At 39.3% G+C, this 17,248-nt stretch overlaps 1 protein-coding gene across 1 annotated transcript in view; it reads right to left on the bottom strand.

Moving 5' to 3' along the window:
- Positions 1 to 504: 504 nt before the first annotated feature.
- The window catches only part of RSF1 (remodeling and spacing factor 1), a 64,625-nt gene continuing 47,881 nt past the window's right edge, over positions 505 to 17,248 (bottom strand). Inside the window, exons 12-16 of the mRNA XM_032678688.1 lie at positions 15,337 to 15,404; positions 14,180 to 14,387; positions 12,351 to 12,574; positions 10,081 to 10,272; positions 505 to 8,342 (exon numbers count right to left, since the gene is read on the bottom strand). Coding sequence (XP_032534579.1) covers positions 7,768 to 8,342; positions 10,081 to 10,272; positions 12,351 to 12,574; positions 14,180 to 14,387; positions 15,337 to 15,404 — 1,267 coding nt within the window. The 3' untranslated portion in view covers positions 505 to 7,767. The remainder of the gene's footprint in view (positions 8,343 to 10,080; positions 10,273 to 12,350; positions 12,575 to 14,179; positions 14,388 to 15,336; positions 15,405 to 17,248) is intronic.

Raw genomic sequence — 17,248 nt, 5'->3', positions numbered from 1 at the left:
TTTCCCCCCATTTTTTCCAGATTTTACCCATCTCAGCCTATATCAATGAACCTGTCTCCTCTCTCATTAGCACTATGTGGAAACCTCATGGATGTCTGCTGGAACAGCCTAGCTGGGTACGGTGCTGGCTGCAGGCACACTGGGTTTTGTCAGGTGACTGCAACATCACTATGAAATGAGATATAAAAATTATGTAGAAAATGGAATACATGCAGAAAATCACTGTGACTGCAAAAACAGTCCAAGAGATCTTCCACACCATCAGCCAGAGCTGGTCGAAGAAAGAAAGAAAGACTCAGTTGAGCTGCCATAAAAAAAGCAACATAAACCATGTTCCCAAGGCAGACAGTGGGAATGACACGCAAGGAACCATCACAGGCTGGAACAATACACAGCAGCCATTACTCTATGCTTGTTTTAAAGCTGAAAAAGAAATGTGCATGTGTGGTGCCCATTAAAATTCACTTGTATCTTCAATACACATTATACTTTGTACATCAAGTTATTTCAATTTTTTTTATTATGACAATTTACATGTCATATTTATATGAAAGAAATGACAGTAGATATTATAACAAAACCATTATGAAAGAAAAGTTACACAATTAGGCCTACAAGCTATAAAATGGCTTCAGGCCCAGCTTATAGACAAAGAGTTCTGACCAGACTGTAGTGAGAGACAACGCTGAACAATTCATTAACAAAAATATTGGCACCAGCCTTAACATTTTTTTTTTTACTTCATTTACAAGGAATACAGTATTTAAACAGTTGTGTACTGCAAATCTAAAAACATTAGCTGTTATTAAACTGCAGTTAACCCTTTGAGCACTGAGGCCACCATGACTTCCATTTAAAAAAGTTTAAACGCAGCATGTTTTACATGCACGTGGTATTACTGGTGGGAGGGAAAAGACAGTGAAAGCACCACCCAATTTATGTGCAACAAGAATAACACTTCCAGTTTTTTCAACATATCTCCCCCCCTTCCCACACACACAGTGTGTGTCCCCTCGGTCCTTTCCCTTTGATATTGTAGCAACTCATGACTGAAGAGAGACTGAAGAAAACCAAAGTTCAAGACTCAAGAAACGCAAGGGTTAAACTCTACATAAAGAGCTCAGCTTGTGGAACTTCACCGTGTAAATTCTTTAGAGAAAGAAAATAAAAAATTAGGCCAGCCGTGAAGGAGAGCATTTTTAAGGAACTCAAGATTTCTTTGCAAACATACAAACAGCACCCAGGAGTAAGACAAAACTGTATTTCATGAAAGTGTATCTTAAAGAGACCTGTCTGGCAGATTTGATCCAGTTCTCACAGAATATTGGAGGGTAACCATTCTGCTGGCAAGGGACCTGTTCTATGTTACCCAGGACATTGAAAATACCTGATGTTTGTCTAATGTATAGGATCTGTGCCCATGTAAGAACCGCTGTGCATAGAGGGAACGGTGACATTATGCATTTGAATCGGTCACATCCCTCTCCTGGCTGCAGCGGGAGGACTGTGGAAAATGGGCAGGAATGAGCAGCTGCATTGGCATTGACAACACATCGATTTAATGCAAGTTTGGGGGAGTATCATTTGAATGAATATAGGATAGGAATAAGATACTGTACAAGATTTTAGAGTCCATATAACGGGTACAAAATGGCAAACTAAACAAGGCTTACAGTTTTATGATTTGATTTCCTTTTCTACCACTACCCTGAGTAGCAGATTAATATCTATTAAGGACTTTTAACTGATCTAACTAACAAACAGTGCACTGATAACTAGGCTTACCGTATGTTTTCATAGAAGGACTTTATCCCCATAGAATCATTTAAGTCAAGTTCTGACAGACTAATCTAAGTTCAGTTGTGTGGGACACAGTAAAGGGAACAAACAAGAAAGCAAACCGTGCAGACCAACGTCCCCAGAGGCAAACATTGTCATAATATTCTTATAGACTGATCCTGATTTTTTCCACATCCACATTGCACTGATGGAACATTAACTATTCCTTCAAGGAAGGAGACCTCAAGTATATTTTCCAGTTACTTTGAAGGTCAGGATGAGAAAAGGAGAGTAATTGGGATGTTTCTCCTAAATGGAGACCTTCCATTGGAAATACAGTCTTTAAAGGGCAAGTCACAAGTAGTTTTTAGGCCTGTCTTGCAAATGGCATGGGTTTGCATACACATTTTTCTGCTCCACTTCCCTCCATCCATTCCCCATCTCATTCTGCTATTTGAACAAGCATCCAAACAGCAGGAGCAAGTGACTCCGTCTGCACCTGGGGAACCAGTGAGACCGACTATACACAAAGTGCTGCAAAGTGCACAAAGTAAACCAACCGAACAACAGAGCCCCTCCGTTGTTCAGCCCTTGGTAGCAACCTTTGGGGTTATATGTAGCAATAGTAGATACTTACAGGCACACATGCGCCCTCTAACTGCAGTACTGTCCCCTCTCCTGCTGCTCAGCTCAGGTGTGGGGTGCCAGCATTTACCAAATGATAGTCAAAAACCGAAGTTGTAGGACTTGTTTTTAATTGCAGTTGAATCTGGAGGCTTTACACCACAGATTCAATTATAAAAACTTACCTACTTTAGAATGTTCTGTTCTTTCCCCCAGAACCTCTACACAATCTTTTTTTTGTTCTTTTAAGTGTCATACTAAGCAATATACATCTTTTGCAATACACACAGTAAGTTAAATTACTCTGAAGTGTTGGGACAATCAATTCCCAAACACACGTTTTTGTTAGGAACTATCTCAGTTAGTTACACCTAATCTAAAAGAAGAGCTCAATAAGTGATGTGACTTTCTGAAGTGACTGGTAATCCTCAACACCCCAACTGCAGGGTGTCCAGATTCAGAAATAATTTCCAACTGGTAAATATTTCTGAAACCAGAGTTCTCTGTTAGATCATGGATTGGGAACTCAACTGTAAAACATCAAATATTAGTCACAGAATTTTTCTAACATCAGTATATATCTGAAGGAAAAGGATCATGTCTGCTGGATTTTTTCTACTTTTCCCCTTCCATTGTTTCAAGTGAGATAGAGTTCCCATCCCAGCTGTTAGGGAAGGGGAGGAAGAAGAAACTAACAGGTCTTGATCCTGTAAATCCTTATTTCAGACAATATCCTAAATGCTTCTATATATGTATGTACGTTCTAAACACTTAAGGAATTGCAAAATTCTGCTCTTCCATTTCTAGAGTTTCCCCCACCATACTCAACACAATGTTTTTCCCAAAGTTACTGTCTTGGTTGAAGTACTTGACCTTTTATAGATATTCATATGTATTTAAGGATTTTATATATCCACCAAATTGGAAGGATACATCAAATGTAAATACATAGCTAAGGGTAATATGGTTCTGCATATCAGAACCATATTACAAGCCTGTGAACAGTAGCCACTGCACATGTACCAAAACCAATTTTCAAGGCCTATATATTGCCATTTTGAGTGAGATGATACAAATCTCTTTTGTCAGACCAGTTCTTGGGGCAAGCATTACTGCCATGATTTATTTAAATCACTGTGTACAAACTGAATTTAAAAAAACAGGTGCTATAAAAATTCCTCATTTACTTTTTGTAAAAAAAGTTTTTGAAAATATGTGATTGGAAATGATTATTGGAAAGTTTAGACCAGGATTTCCTGCTGAAGAACACTGAAAACCAAGTTATAAGCACCTGAAAAGAGAAGTATAAAATGGACACCCTGACAATGAATGATTAGAATTATTAAATGGTTGCAGCATCTGGATACCAATGTAGTTCAAATGACAGATGTGAAGAGAAATCAGAACAAGTGTACCACTACCATACAATTTTTCTTTTGTGAATATACATTTTTCCCATAGAGTTTCTTTGAGTAAGGTCTCACAGCAATTAGAAAACAGAGGTGAACAGAAAACAAAACAAATCCAACTAAGTCATTAGCTCCTATGATAGGAAGAGTAACTGAGACACTTAATACAAAGAAATCTTGAAGGTGACGTACTTCATAAATGAGCAATTTAGAAAAAAGCATCTCTTGTTTCTCTCAAGTGCTGCTAGAACAGAGCAATCTTTTCATTCAAAAAATAATCAGGAAGATGCAGTAATTTTATAATGTAATTCAACATGTAGGAAATTAAACTATCAAGAAGTTGATTGTTCAGTACTGACCTTCCTACAAGATTTCAGTGCTATGAGTTGTTTTGGTGATGTCATTTTCCATTTTTATATCAAAACGATGCTCGGGTTTATCAGACTCAACAATTAGAAGACAGCAACCACGGTGAAACCCAGTTCTTATCACTACCACCCTTCTGCTTATATTAATGCACCACATTCATTAATTGCACAGTGGAGCTACTTGTGCGCTTTGTGTTGCTGACAGTCACACAAGTCCCATGCAAGAAAGCAAATATCCAGCATCTATACTGGTGACACAAAAAGAGTCCAATCTTCCACTCAATTTATATGTTCTTCCTCTCAGCAATGCTACTTAGGCATTCATTCTTCTCCCAGTCAGTTATACTCAGAAGAGTTTGCAGTTAAAAAAAGACAAAGCTTCTAGTGACAATCTGTGTGGAATAAACAAAAGTTTGTTGAATAAATGCTTTGTATGTTCAGCCAATAGCTGCTTGTTCTAGTACTTCTAAATCCATCGTGTTAAAAAAATCCCTGGCCTGTTTTCCCTGTTTCTCGTATGGTTTGAGCTTTCTCTAAGCCCAAAGCTACACCTGAAGATCCCTCCTCAAAGGCAGTTAATTTCTGATCTCACAAGGAGCACAGAAGGGCACAGGAATGTGAGGACACCAGGAAGACATTTCCACTCTGGTACATATACGTACCGTAACAGAATGAACCCTCTGTGGCAGTCAGCTGGCCTCATGTTGGAAAATGTCATCTTCCCAAACAGGAGACTGTACATTTTCCATCAAGCAGGAGGCCTTAGAAATGAGATAAATATGTTTTAAAATGGTAACACTTTCCAGGGCATTTTTTGCAGTTTTATCTTGCACACCATTCCCACAGGATCTAAGGAGGAACTCTAGATCCTGTGGGATGAAGCCAGCTCAGGTACCAAGGGTGACTTCTAGAAGACAGAAAAGTTGTTTTTGAGAAGTGACCTAGAGAAAGTAAAATTTGGTAACAACTGGTCACTTTTAAAATACGACACTCCTGATGCAAGCTTCAATGCTCCCATTCTGTTTCCTGGCCTTTCCTGCTTTTACATCACTCCGTAACTCAGTACTCAAATTTTTTTCCCGACTGGTGTATCCAGTACTGTAAGTCTTTTGTATTTTCCTACACTCACAATTACTTGGTCACTAGGTATTGAACATTTAGGGTTGACTCTACAAGCAAGAATGTTTGCTACAGCACTGATCAGATACTAAAAGGCTCCATCAGGCAGCAAAGAACAATATGGCACTGCCAAAACAAATCAGAAACCATCGGTTGCACGCTGTTGCTGCACATGAATCAGTTTGCACTGCAAGTATTAAAAATGCTCAGCAGCTACTACCATGGACAAGTGGAAGCCGTATGCTCTTACTTGTTCTAAAACACAAGTATATTAGAAATGTAGATGCACTACATTTATGGGTCACCTAAGCAAAGCAAAGCAAAGCACTACAGTAGCTTAAAACGCTACATATGCTTTTAAGAACTCATTGTAAGTTTCTGTGGCTTTTCACTACCCTGTTTTAATCATTTAACTGTTAATTGTTAACATCAGTAAGGTAGGAAAATATTTAATCTTTGATGAAATTAAATTCTCATTTAGAGAGTGATTTCTCGTTTGTTTTTCTTAAATCACAAGCTTGCTTAGCACAGCAGATAAAGAGCGAGTTCCATCTTTTTGCATCTTCCTGATCCTAGTTTTTTAGCACGATATGTGCACTGCTAGAACCCAAATGAGTCATAGAGTGGTTCTGATAGACCTCATGGAGAAAGAGGTGGGGAAACAAAACCAAGACTTTATAAAGGCTAAAAAGCAGGTAATTTTTGGATCTAGGTTTTCTAGAGAGGTATTCAGTAAAGGCCTAATGCTGGTTTTATTACAAGAAAAGAAGTGCTTAATGACTGACTAGTAAATACAATATAATGGAAGGGAATCAGGTGGGGCAGGAAAGGAGAACTCACTCCTCGGTGGCAGCAGCAGTTTTGGTGCATCCATTGCCGGCAATGGACATAAACACCAGTCAAAAATCCAAATCTCAGAGCAAAAGGATTAATAGATGTGACCTTTTTGGATTTCAGTGTTTGGCAGATCTGTTTGAGTTATCTTGTGTGCTGTAGCATGTATAAATGCTACAGCCTGCATCTTAATCAGAGTAAAGAGAAAACTGAATGCTCTTGATATGCCCCATATTGGTTTGTTTTGGTTTTTTTTCTTCCATTGCCTTTTTTTTTCCTTGAATAAAAGCACGTATCACTTCATGCCCGCTCAAAAGTTGGTGAGATGTCTTGGAGTCAAGCGTTTTCTCTCAGAAACACTGCCTTCTTGAAATCAGTTGGTCACATGACAGTTATTAAAATGTAAGAAAATTCTAATGGCCAAAGGCCAACAACTACATTCAAAAACCTGCTAATACATCCAGGCAGATAAGTAAAATCAAAACAAAAACACACACAAAACCCCAGACAGGAAACCTCCAAAAGGAAAACTGTTCCATTTGATTACTTCAATTTGAAGTAGATATTAAGGGCATGAATGGACCAGTCACGGTTTATTTGATAATCCCTCCATCCTCTGATGCACTGTCACTCTGTGGTCAATGCGGTTTGCACAAACACATTTTGTTCAGAACACTCCGACGGATGGTGAAACTCGTGTGGCCGGGCAGCTACCGCAGGGTTCTTTTGTCTGTAAAAGGTTTGCAGCACTTACAGACTTACTTGACATCCAACTTACAGACTAACTTGACATTGATACGTCCTCCCACTAGACACTGTGCATCGAAGACTACCTGATGAACTGAGCATGAGATCACTTTAGAAATTCATGGCTAGCGTGTTTTGACTGTCAAAAACTTCATTACAGTACACTTCACTGTACAAACACTTTAAAGGATGTTTATTAGGAAAGTCTGCAAGTCATAATGGATAGCAGAGTTCTTGTTTATGGTACCTTCTTGGCCTCTAATAATTCTGTTTGCCTCCAGTATTAAAATCGAACTGCTTCCATGAAGGTGATTACTAAAATGAGCTATGGTATGTTAACCTACAACTCACAAAATGCGACAGTACAGACATTAAGTTTGCTTTTAACTGTCTGTTAAGTTGTAATCTAAGTTGTGAACATTTAAATATAATATATATCTCATATGAAAAAGCTAAAGCACAAGTGCTTCTGCACCACCCCCCTCCCATCCTCCCCCCCCTTGAGCCAAACCCACCCCAGTTCCGGTTTGGGCCCTGACTGATTTGGAATGCTTTCTTAGGCCACCCATTTCCACAAATTTGTATGCACTCAGGAAATATAAAGTCAAAAATATACAAATCTCTTGTTGTTATAAGGTTTTTGTGAGTGAAATTACCCAGGACCATGGACTTGGAAGGAGAAGGGGGGTATGAGAGGGAATTTACAGCAATTAATCTTCAAAGTTCAAAACTGGTCACTTCACAGAAAGACTGCAGGACTGGTGAAATTCTTGCTTCTAGAAAGTGATACTGTAGTGGAGAATTTTCTAGGAAAAATAAAACAGCTTTTAATAACTGGCCCGCTGGTATGAGCTACCGTGGAATAAATTAGCACAAAAATGGAAGTCTTATAACTGTTCACTGTTACAGACGTAATCAACAAGGTCAGTCACTCTCAAAAGTTCATCTTCATCTTCCTCTGGCCCTACTGCCTCCTGCCCACTCCCTGTCCCGTTGGGCGCCAGGCTGGCGCTGGCTGTGCTGTCCTTGGGGGCCTGGGTCTTCTCGCTTGGTTTGCCAATCAAGTTCTCAATGGTTTTCCCTGGGCTCTGTCCGTTGGTGGAAGGCAAGTCCACCAAGCTGTAGTCCAAAGGGCTCTCTACTTTCCCTACATTATCAAAGTCATCTTCGTCGTCGCTTTCTATCCGGTAGCAGTGCTTCTTGGGGTTGTCTTGAGCAGCTTGTGCTGCTGGCAGCTTGTTTGCAGGAGCGGGGGTTTCTGTGTCCTCGTTGGCATTTTCGCAGTTATCTTCCTCATCTGTCTCGATTCGATTCAGCCGTTTGCGGACAGGCTTCCCTTCCTCCTCCTCGTCCTCTCCTTCTTCCTCGGAATAGTCGTCTGTGCTCCGCCGACGTTTTCGAATCAATCGCTTTGACTCCTTTGTGGATTCATCATCTTCAGAGTTCTTAGATGTGTAGCTCTCTGAAATAAGCAGCAGACTTAGAGACATTAGCAAATCTTAGTGCAACCTTTACACTTTATTCTTCATCTTTCACACTCATTATCGAGCCATCTCTCACCACACACACTTCCATCTCCTCCAGGATCCCCAACCAAGTCAAAACACTTGCATCCTTTTTACTTCTTAAATAAACTCCTAAAGCAGAAAATACCAACAATTTGTTGATATTCTGTTTCCAATCTGAGGAGTACAGGAGGCTTTGGAGGTAGCTGTGTTCCCCTCTAGAACTGCTAACTCCATGCTGGAAATACCACAGAACTGCATCCCTCATCTCATAGCACATGCTTTATTTACAGCCTGCCAGAAACTGAGAACCCAAATAATGGCTGCTCTATCATGAAATTCACACACACACACACACACACAGAGAACTGTACTATACCCCTGCCACCCCCAAATTATATACAAATTCTTTCAAAGCATATAAATGCTGCCTGTCATCTGAATTTTGCTGCCCTTTAATGGGAGGCTTTTTTTTCTCTGGCAAACTGGAATATTGCCTACACACTGACAGCCTTTGCACTGATCTTTGATGGTTTTGATGAGAAAAGGAGGAGGATGAAAAATCAAATGGCAAACTTAATTTATTGTCTCCTTGTGATTTCCATTAGAAATCTATTTCAAAGGGTATTGTTTAATGTAGGTTCAAGTTGATAGAGACTGTTAGCGCTCCTCTATTTTCAATGTAATACAATTCTAGTAATGTTGTTACATATTTTATGGTATAATGCAGGAACTGTGGGAGAGTGCTGGAATGGTACTTAATGGTGCTGATTTTAATACGCAGAAAGCCAGCACCAAAAATACCTGAGGAAATGGAATTTCATGAAGAGAAGACACTGTCAATCAGGCACTGTTTAAAATCACAAGTGCAGGCAGCAAAAAGCCACCATATAGTGAATCTTTGAGAACAGGCTGAATTGAAGTGTATGATCATGTTTTTGAGGTACTACATGCACTTGCATCACATACTTGTTTCCGCTCATCTAAGAGGATGCTCTAACACTCTGTAATTTCAGGGCAGCCCTTTCAAAACTGAGGTGCTTGGCCTGTCAAGTGTGGCTTGTTTTCTGAGCAAGTCTGGCATCCATTGCAACCCACACTGCTCAGCATTCGGAAAGCTGGACCTAAGGTCTCATAAGGTGCGTGCCCAGAACCCAAGGCACCCAAAGTCAGTGGTTGCTTTTGTAAAAGCTAATTAATTTTAAATCAAAAACTAGTCACTCATGGTGTGATTGACATTACTAAGAGGGGCTTCTGCCACACTTAGCGCAGGTCCTTAAACAGGAGATGGAATGAGTCTAAACCACCAGCACAAACACAGTCAGGGCACCAGAGGCACTACCCTTTCTAAGAGAATCTTTAAAGGCTCGTGCGATGGAGCTTTATGACCTCTTAACAGAAAAGTGGTGAGACAGTTATATTAGTACAAATTTCAGAATCCCAGCATTCTGTGCCAGATACAGTAAATTCAGACCTGGAAGTCAGGATTAGGGACAATGAAACACTTTTGAGAAGTGACTCAGTTAATAGTGCATCATGAAGTACCAGTGGGCTGTTTCGGAAAGAAACAGTTTCTGAGAAATATCAAGGAACTGAAAGACGATTCTCTGAACTCTTGGAATTATATACAGTTTTCCCTTCATGGTAATGCTGACAATATACGAGCTCCTGCGAGCACCGCACTGTTTATTTTACCTTCACTATCTGAAGTGGAGAGCCTGCGCTTGTGAACTCTTCTTAACTCCTTCCCATATCGGACACTTTTCTGTGAGCCATCACTTTCTGAATCTTCCTTGTAATTAACTTGTCTCTTCTGATTCCGTCTTGATCTTCTCCTCCTAGTTTCCAGGTAATCATCATCACTGTAATCTGTGTACTCACCACTCTCTGTACAGAAGAAAACAGTGACATGCATTATTCCAACAAAGCAAACTGCTTTACATAAAAAAATTTATATAAGCTTTAGACCAACACCAATAAAATCATGTGCTCTTCCAGGACAGACAGTCTCAGCCATTGTGCCTCATTATTCTGACCCATGCCAGCTCTCCCATTTATTACCAGTGTAGCATTGCTTGATTTTAAAAGCTTCTCAAAAACCCTTTTCCTGTCTCCCTCAAACTCCTCCAGAAGGTTTCCTTCCAGTGTTTTTGTTGCCTCATCTCTACTGGCGCCCAAGATGTCTCTACAATTCCTGACAGCAAAAACAACCTAACTGAATCAGAGTTGACGGTGCACGTTACCACTGACACTGGGAAGTCCATTCTGCTTTTAAAATTTAAATAAATAGTACTCTACTGGAAGACTTTTAAGAACAGTAGATGAAAAACCACTGACAAGATGAAACTCCAAGATCTGAGTTATAGAATTTAAATTAAAAACAAAAATCAGTTTCTCTCAATCACAGGTTTGCTTAAAATAGAAACCATACAGAAGAAACTTACCATCACAGTTTTTCCTCCACCAGTCTACTGCAGCTAGTGTCTTCAAAAACTAAATTTATTTACATCAGATGAAAATAGCCTCAAATCAACTTTAGCTGCTTTTCCACTGAGCTATGCCAGAACAATTATCCCAAGATATATTTCTACACAAGTCTCATACTCTGTTCCTAACTTAGTGATTGACATGAGTCACAGATCAAAGTGGCATCCTCTTCCTAAAATATTAGAGAAAGAATCAGAGCAAGTCAGCAAGAAAAAACACTTTCAGAAAGAAATTCCATCTCTGGAGACTGAAAACAAAGCTTGCTCACAGGGCACCTGATTTCCTTAGCTCAAAAGTGGCTTAAAGCAGGATCCTGAGAGACAGTAATGAGGGTAAAAGAGAGAAACACATAGTTAATGCTATACTTTTAGATATAGATGGCAGGATACTGGAATCAATTGATTTTATCACAGGTGTGTGTCCACTGGGAAACAAACAAGTTGCTCTTGTACATTACAAAATATAGGAACAACCTCTTTATACTTCTGCCAGTATCTTCATCTAAGAGCTTATGATTAGTGCAATGATGTATTCAGGACAGGGAGACAGCAAACACTGCACATGCATATAGCTGTCTTCATCTGTCTGTGCACAAACCCTCCTTTTGGAAACCAGTACTCCAAAGCAACTTACTCCAACATGGTCATCTTCTATACTGTAGAAAGACAGATAAAACACTGGAAAGATAACACACACTACAATAAGTTAACACTCCAGTATAGTTAGTACCTCAAATTCACAATAAAAATAAGTAAAAACAAGTGCTTCTGTATATGGCACTTTCTAGTCTGTGACTCAAATGAAGCAGAAAGAGTCTTCGGAGAAAGATGCTGATCATGAAAAGGTTTAAGGTAGTATTCTCACACTTCAAACCATGGCAACAGAAAATGAACTGGTTGAAGGACAAGTAGAATACAGTGAATTATTATGTTCTTCTGTGATGCAAGAGTCTTCAGTTACTAAAGATTTTAAGGATAATTGTAGGAGAGAGAGAGGCAAGGTGTTATTGCTTGCCTTCAAATCAACTGGAAAACACAGAATGCCATAAAACTAAAAGTTTTCTTCCATACAAAGTGAGGGAAAATGTTCCTTTCAGAAGCTTTTTCTAAAGTGTTCAGAAGGTCTTCTAGTAGCTATAAAGCCTCCATTCCTTCTCTTCCCTGCAATCATGTGCCAAACAGGAACGTATGGGGGTAGTTGCAACTATCCACAAAGGTGCCCTTTAGAATCATAGCATAAGCACTCATTTAAACACATAATTACCTGAAAATGCCAAGAACCTAGTGCTCAATACCAGTTCCCTGCAGAATATTGACAGCAGAACTATTAGCAAAGTGCTTTACAGCAAAGATCTGACACATCTGACTTGACCAAAGCAAGTGAACAAGTTAGTGTCAGTTGCAACAGGAAACTGAGATTTGCATTCTTTCTCTCTCTAGTACAGAGTATTTAATATATCTAAGACTGCTTATACTCACCAGACTCTCTGCTTGAATTTTCCTCAGAATCTTCATCTTCATCATCTTCAGAGTATTTTTTCTTGGCTGTTTTCCTTCGTAACCTCCTGCTTTGCCTCATGGGCCTGGAGAGGTGTCGCCTGGATATGCGGGCACAGAACTCTGAATCACTGTCCTCGTTTGATGGTGGGTCATCTTCACTCTCATCCAGATTTTCCTCTGATATAACAAACTCATCCTGAGATCTGTTCAAAGAAGAATCACACATAACAGAGATCAGTATTGAAAACAAAGGACTGAGATGGTACCTGTGTTTTACAAGTCAGTGGTAAGTATTCTCTTACAAACAGAAACAAAAGGCACAAATCTTATCATGAGGATTGAAGACCCTGAGAGAGCAGACTGCCAACACTGACATGAGGTTTCAGCTGTATATTTGGGATATAGCTCTACAGTGCATGACATTACACAGCAGATTAGAACAGCAGGTGGATATAAAACTCTGTCAAACCAGCACCACAAGTGACATTAACATAAGACAGACTCTAGAGCGTTCATGTAGTTCACTGCAATGTAATGTCTGCACAGAAATAACTGGGGGGGGGAAAACACCCACCATGTTCTAGGAGAGGTGACCTTCCCTTCACAAACCAACTAACTATGCAATTTCTGAGAATCAGAATATTGTGTCTTAACACAAAACTATTGCTCTTATGCACCTCACAACCTTAACAGCTCGTAACACTCCCATCATTTCAGAAGTGAGCCAATGCTTTTTTAAAAACCATTAAGCACAGAAGGTACCAGCCGCTTGCGTTTGTGTTAAATTCCAGTATAACATCCAGAAGGCCCTCAGCAGAGGATGGAGTTGAAAATGCCTGACTACACTTCAGTAGATCAATGCACCATTAACTCTGTCAGATTTCCACATGCTACACTCATTGATTGAAAATTTCCAGCATATGTAGCTCAGTTATTCAGGGTGCCACTGAAATGTCCTCAGCATGGCCACAGGTGAAAAACAAAGCTCAAAATTTGCATCTGTCTTGTATAGGTTTTCCATACACTTAGTAAATAGACTCAGTGACTGGTGTAAAGCTTTAAATATTGCTGGTACAGACCCTACAGCCTCATGCTTCATTTTGTTTCTTCATTGAGGCATGAAGTTCATCTAAAATTATCAAATTTTTCAACATCAGGAATTGTACAGACTGAACAAGGAGAAATTTTGTGCAAAACGAGTTTCAGTTAGCCAGAGCAATATTCATTTGGCATGTAAAGCTTCACGTGACACCTATTTGTTTTCTATAGTATAAACCACTTCTTTGGCTGTGTTCAAACTCTATCTCCTAGAGAGCAGCAATCAAAAACTCATTTCAGAACCTGTCAAGTTCTGTATGCTCTAAATAAGAACATTTTCCTCTTCCAGTTTCTAAAAATTGGTTAAGGATTTCTGCTCGACAGTCACATCAGCCAGAGAACTGAGCCCACCTGGCTCCTTCACTAACAGAACTCTTTAGTGAGGCCTCAAACATCCCAGTAACATTTCCAGATCATGTTTTGCTTAAAATACAGATTGGATGATTTCGGCACATGGATCCAGAGCGCAGTTTTTCCAGTACAATGACATTCCCCTAGGCCAGAAGGACCCCAAGGCAGGGGGTTTGGAACTAGGTGATCTTTAAGGTCCCTTCCAACCCAAACTGTTCTATCATTCTGTGACTTCTGCTGGACTGTGCAGTGCCATCCCAGCACTGGGAACATCCTCCTGATGATCATTTTAGGGGCACTGCAGAGTCACAGAAGCCTGTAGTGGTCAGTGACTTGTGGAAGTTAAATTGCAGACCTACCCATCACTGATCTTGAATTCATCCTCACTCTCTTCTTCATCCAGATTACTGTCACTATCCAAGTCATTTAGTCGCCGTCGTTTCTTGCGTCGTGCTGCAGCAGCCCTTTGTGGTCGCTTGCTTTCCTTCCTTTCTTCCTCTAGGATTGTGGAAATGTCTTTTCCACGGTGACCTGTGATATTTGACATGTCTTTGCCCCTGCCAATGCCTGAATTCAGTGACACAAAGGGGTAAAAAAGAGCAAGTTTATTTTCTTGCTTAACTTGCTACAGATCTTTCTTACATGCTTCAGCTTATTTTCTGTAAAAGCAGAGTATCTTTTTTGTCAAGCAAGACTCTGTCCAGACTCTTGTTCCTGACACACAAAGCCCAGCTGTGTCCGCTTGGAAATACTGAGGTCCAGGCAGAGGGTTGAGACTCGTTACGTTTATTGTATGGGCCTTGTGTTACACACCCAAAGACACCTGATTTTTACATTGTCTGTGTACGTTCACGAGCTTCTGAAAACTGGTGTCTGTAGGGAGATGCCACAGGCCAAACAACTGAGGGACAACCTTTCATGGCTGTTTTCTCCAGGCAAGTTAAGGTGATGCAGAAGCACAAATCCATCTCCACCTCTCAGATAGTGCTGAAGATCTCTCTTTTGGTCCCCTGTGTTGCCCTAACAGGCAACAAAGAACAGAATTTCACTTCATTCATGTTCAACTGAGAAGTGTTTACAGAGGTGGATCAATATTGTTAAGACAACTTTGTACACCCCATCTTTACAGGGTCCAACTGCAGACCAACTTATGAGCCCTATTTTTACAGGGGAAAATGTCAATAGCACTGCTGCCATTCCAATCTCAAATCCAAAACTTAGCAAAACAATTTTAAGAGTTTTCTTGTCATGCTTATTCATTGCATATAACAAAACATGTACAAGTTGAATTTAACTATCAAGGCTAAATACTTTCTGACATCTTTTGGCAGCCTGGGATGGCCATTCCTAATGGAAATTATTTAGTTCACTTTCAAAAATACAGCAGCAAAAAAACCTCTATAAACTACAAAGTTTAAGGGGAAGGATTATATTTGTTGCTTCCCATATCAAAATAAATTCATCTCAATTTTCTTATCACCACTGTAGTGCAAAACAACTAACATCAGAAACATACCTCCTCCATCAGCTTCCTTGATATCATCTTCAATTGCCTCATCAATTGCCTCATCAAATTCATCAAACCTAAAAATAACAGCTTTCATTTACCACTTTGAAATGAACTCTAATTAAATGTATTATGAAAACATACCTCAAAATCTAAAGAAATAACCCTGCTTTAAGAAATCACACTGCACAGACAGTGGTCTGGATATATAATAAAATAACTAAGATAATGGGCTAGATTAATAATAAAATAGATATTTTTTAAAAGATGTGTTTCTTGTTTCTATTTCCTAAGAGAATATTTATCATTGTCGGACTGTATTACTATTGATTTAGGTGAACCGAAATGTGGTTTCATTTTATGTGACATATCCCTGAATTAAACAATATATAATCTGAAAGTTCTTTAACATAGTTTCAGTGGCATTTTTCAGGCAAAGCATTAATAATTTTTTCCACACCTTTTATCAGATGACATATGTTCTACCAATCTTCAAAACAGACTTTCTGAGAAGCATCTATTAAAGTCAAGGTAAAACTATTCATTCTGTCTACATTTTCCTTCAAAACTCATTTCACATAGCTGCTTTCTCCTCTTAAAGCTCACGATAATCATACTTTGTGGATCTGCAACATCCTAAGCTGAACAGATAAAACAAAACATATTGTACACAGTTCCTTGTGATTCTGTAAAAATAACCTGTAATACAATGTTACGTAACTAAAAAGGACAAACAAAAGCAAAATATTTGAGTTTGTCCTTCAGCAACTTTCATAAAACTGCATAAATCTCTGCACCCTGAGCAACTCATCAAATGGAGGAAAAGGGAACCAATTCTTTCAAACAGACAACCTCAGTTTGTACCTTCAGTTATGAATTCAAATTCCATAAAAAGGGATTGTTACCTGTTCCACCAGATAGATGCCTTGAGCTCCATCATGCAAAAGTACAAAATTTATTAACTATATAGGAAAGAGATTTCATTTAGATGCAAGCTTTTTGTCTCATTTTTTAAAAAGTAAATTTTTTTGCTTGTTTTTGGTACAAACGACTAACAATTGGACAATACGTTCATTAAAGATTCCATTTCTCAGTCATGAAAGAAAGATTACAGTTATATTTATCTTGATCCTCCATAGGAACCTCCAGCAGAACAAGGAAAGAATAAATCTAATCCTATACTCTGTAATTCAATAGTAAGCATAAAACACTTCCTCCTTCAAAAATAAGGTGATGGACTTCTGGTATCTTTATATTCCCTCAGAACAACTGCATGTCACATTCAAAGCAGCTCTACCCAGCAAGGAAATAACTCTGAAATTATTCCATCAATAAGATTAGTTCCACTCTACTCAAACCCTATAATCTCTCCACAAAGCTACAAAAAACCCCCAAAAATCCCACCTCTTCAAAATGTGAGAAATCACTTAACACTGTCAAATCACTGCTAACAAATAACCTGAGCTCAGCCACAAGCTGACAGCTCACTTGTCCATTAAGTGTAATGGAACATAATTTCTTCTGCTGCTGCTTTATTCGTGGTGCAGGTTTTTGCTAACTTGCTCACAGGAGGACTCAAGAAATTACTTGGGTGATACAGAGGGATTACAGATCTTTAGACAACCAGGATGTTCCACAGTACAGATCTGTTTGTAAGCAGAATAAGGCAGTTAGCATTTATTTTCCCCTGCTGAGGGAAAGCACACACAGCTCTCAGTGACACCAGCGGGACTTCACTGTGGACATACAAATCTGACACACTGATACATGCAATATTTTCACCCACTCAAAGTTATGTGTATGACGTAGTCTGTAAGAAAAACTCTTATCATTTTGTATCAGAAGATTGATTTTTCCAGAACATTACTTCCAATAAAAAATACTGTCTTTGCACAACATGGGTCCTGCTGCAGTTGTGCCA

The sequence above is a fragment of the Chiroxiphia lanceolata genome, chromosome 2 (genome assembly GCF_009829145.1).
Source record: "Chiroxiphia lanceolata isolate bChiLan1 chromosome 2, bChiLan1.pri, whole genome shotgun sequence".
In the NCBI taxonomy this organism is placed as follows: Eukaryota; Metazoa; Chordata; class Aves; order Passeriformes; family Pipridae; genus Chiroxiphia; species Chiroxiphia lanceolata.
The sequence above is the reverse complement of the archived record's forward strand: the minus strand, read 5'-3'. Positions and strand labels throughout refer to the sequence as shown.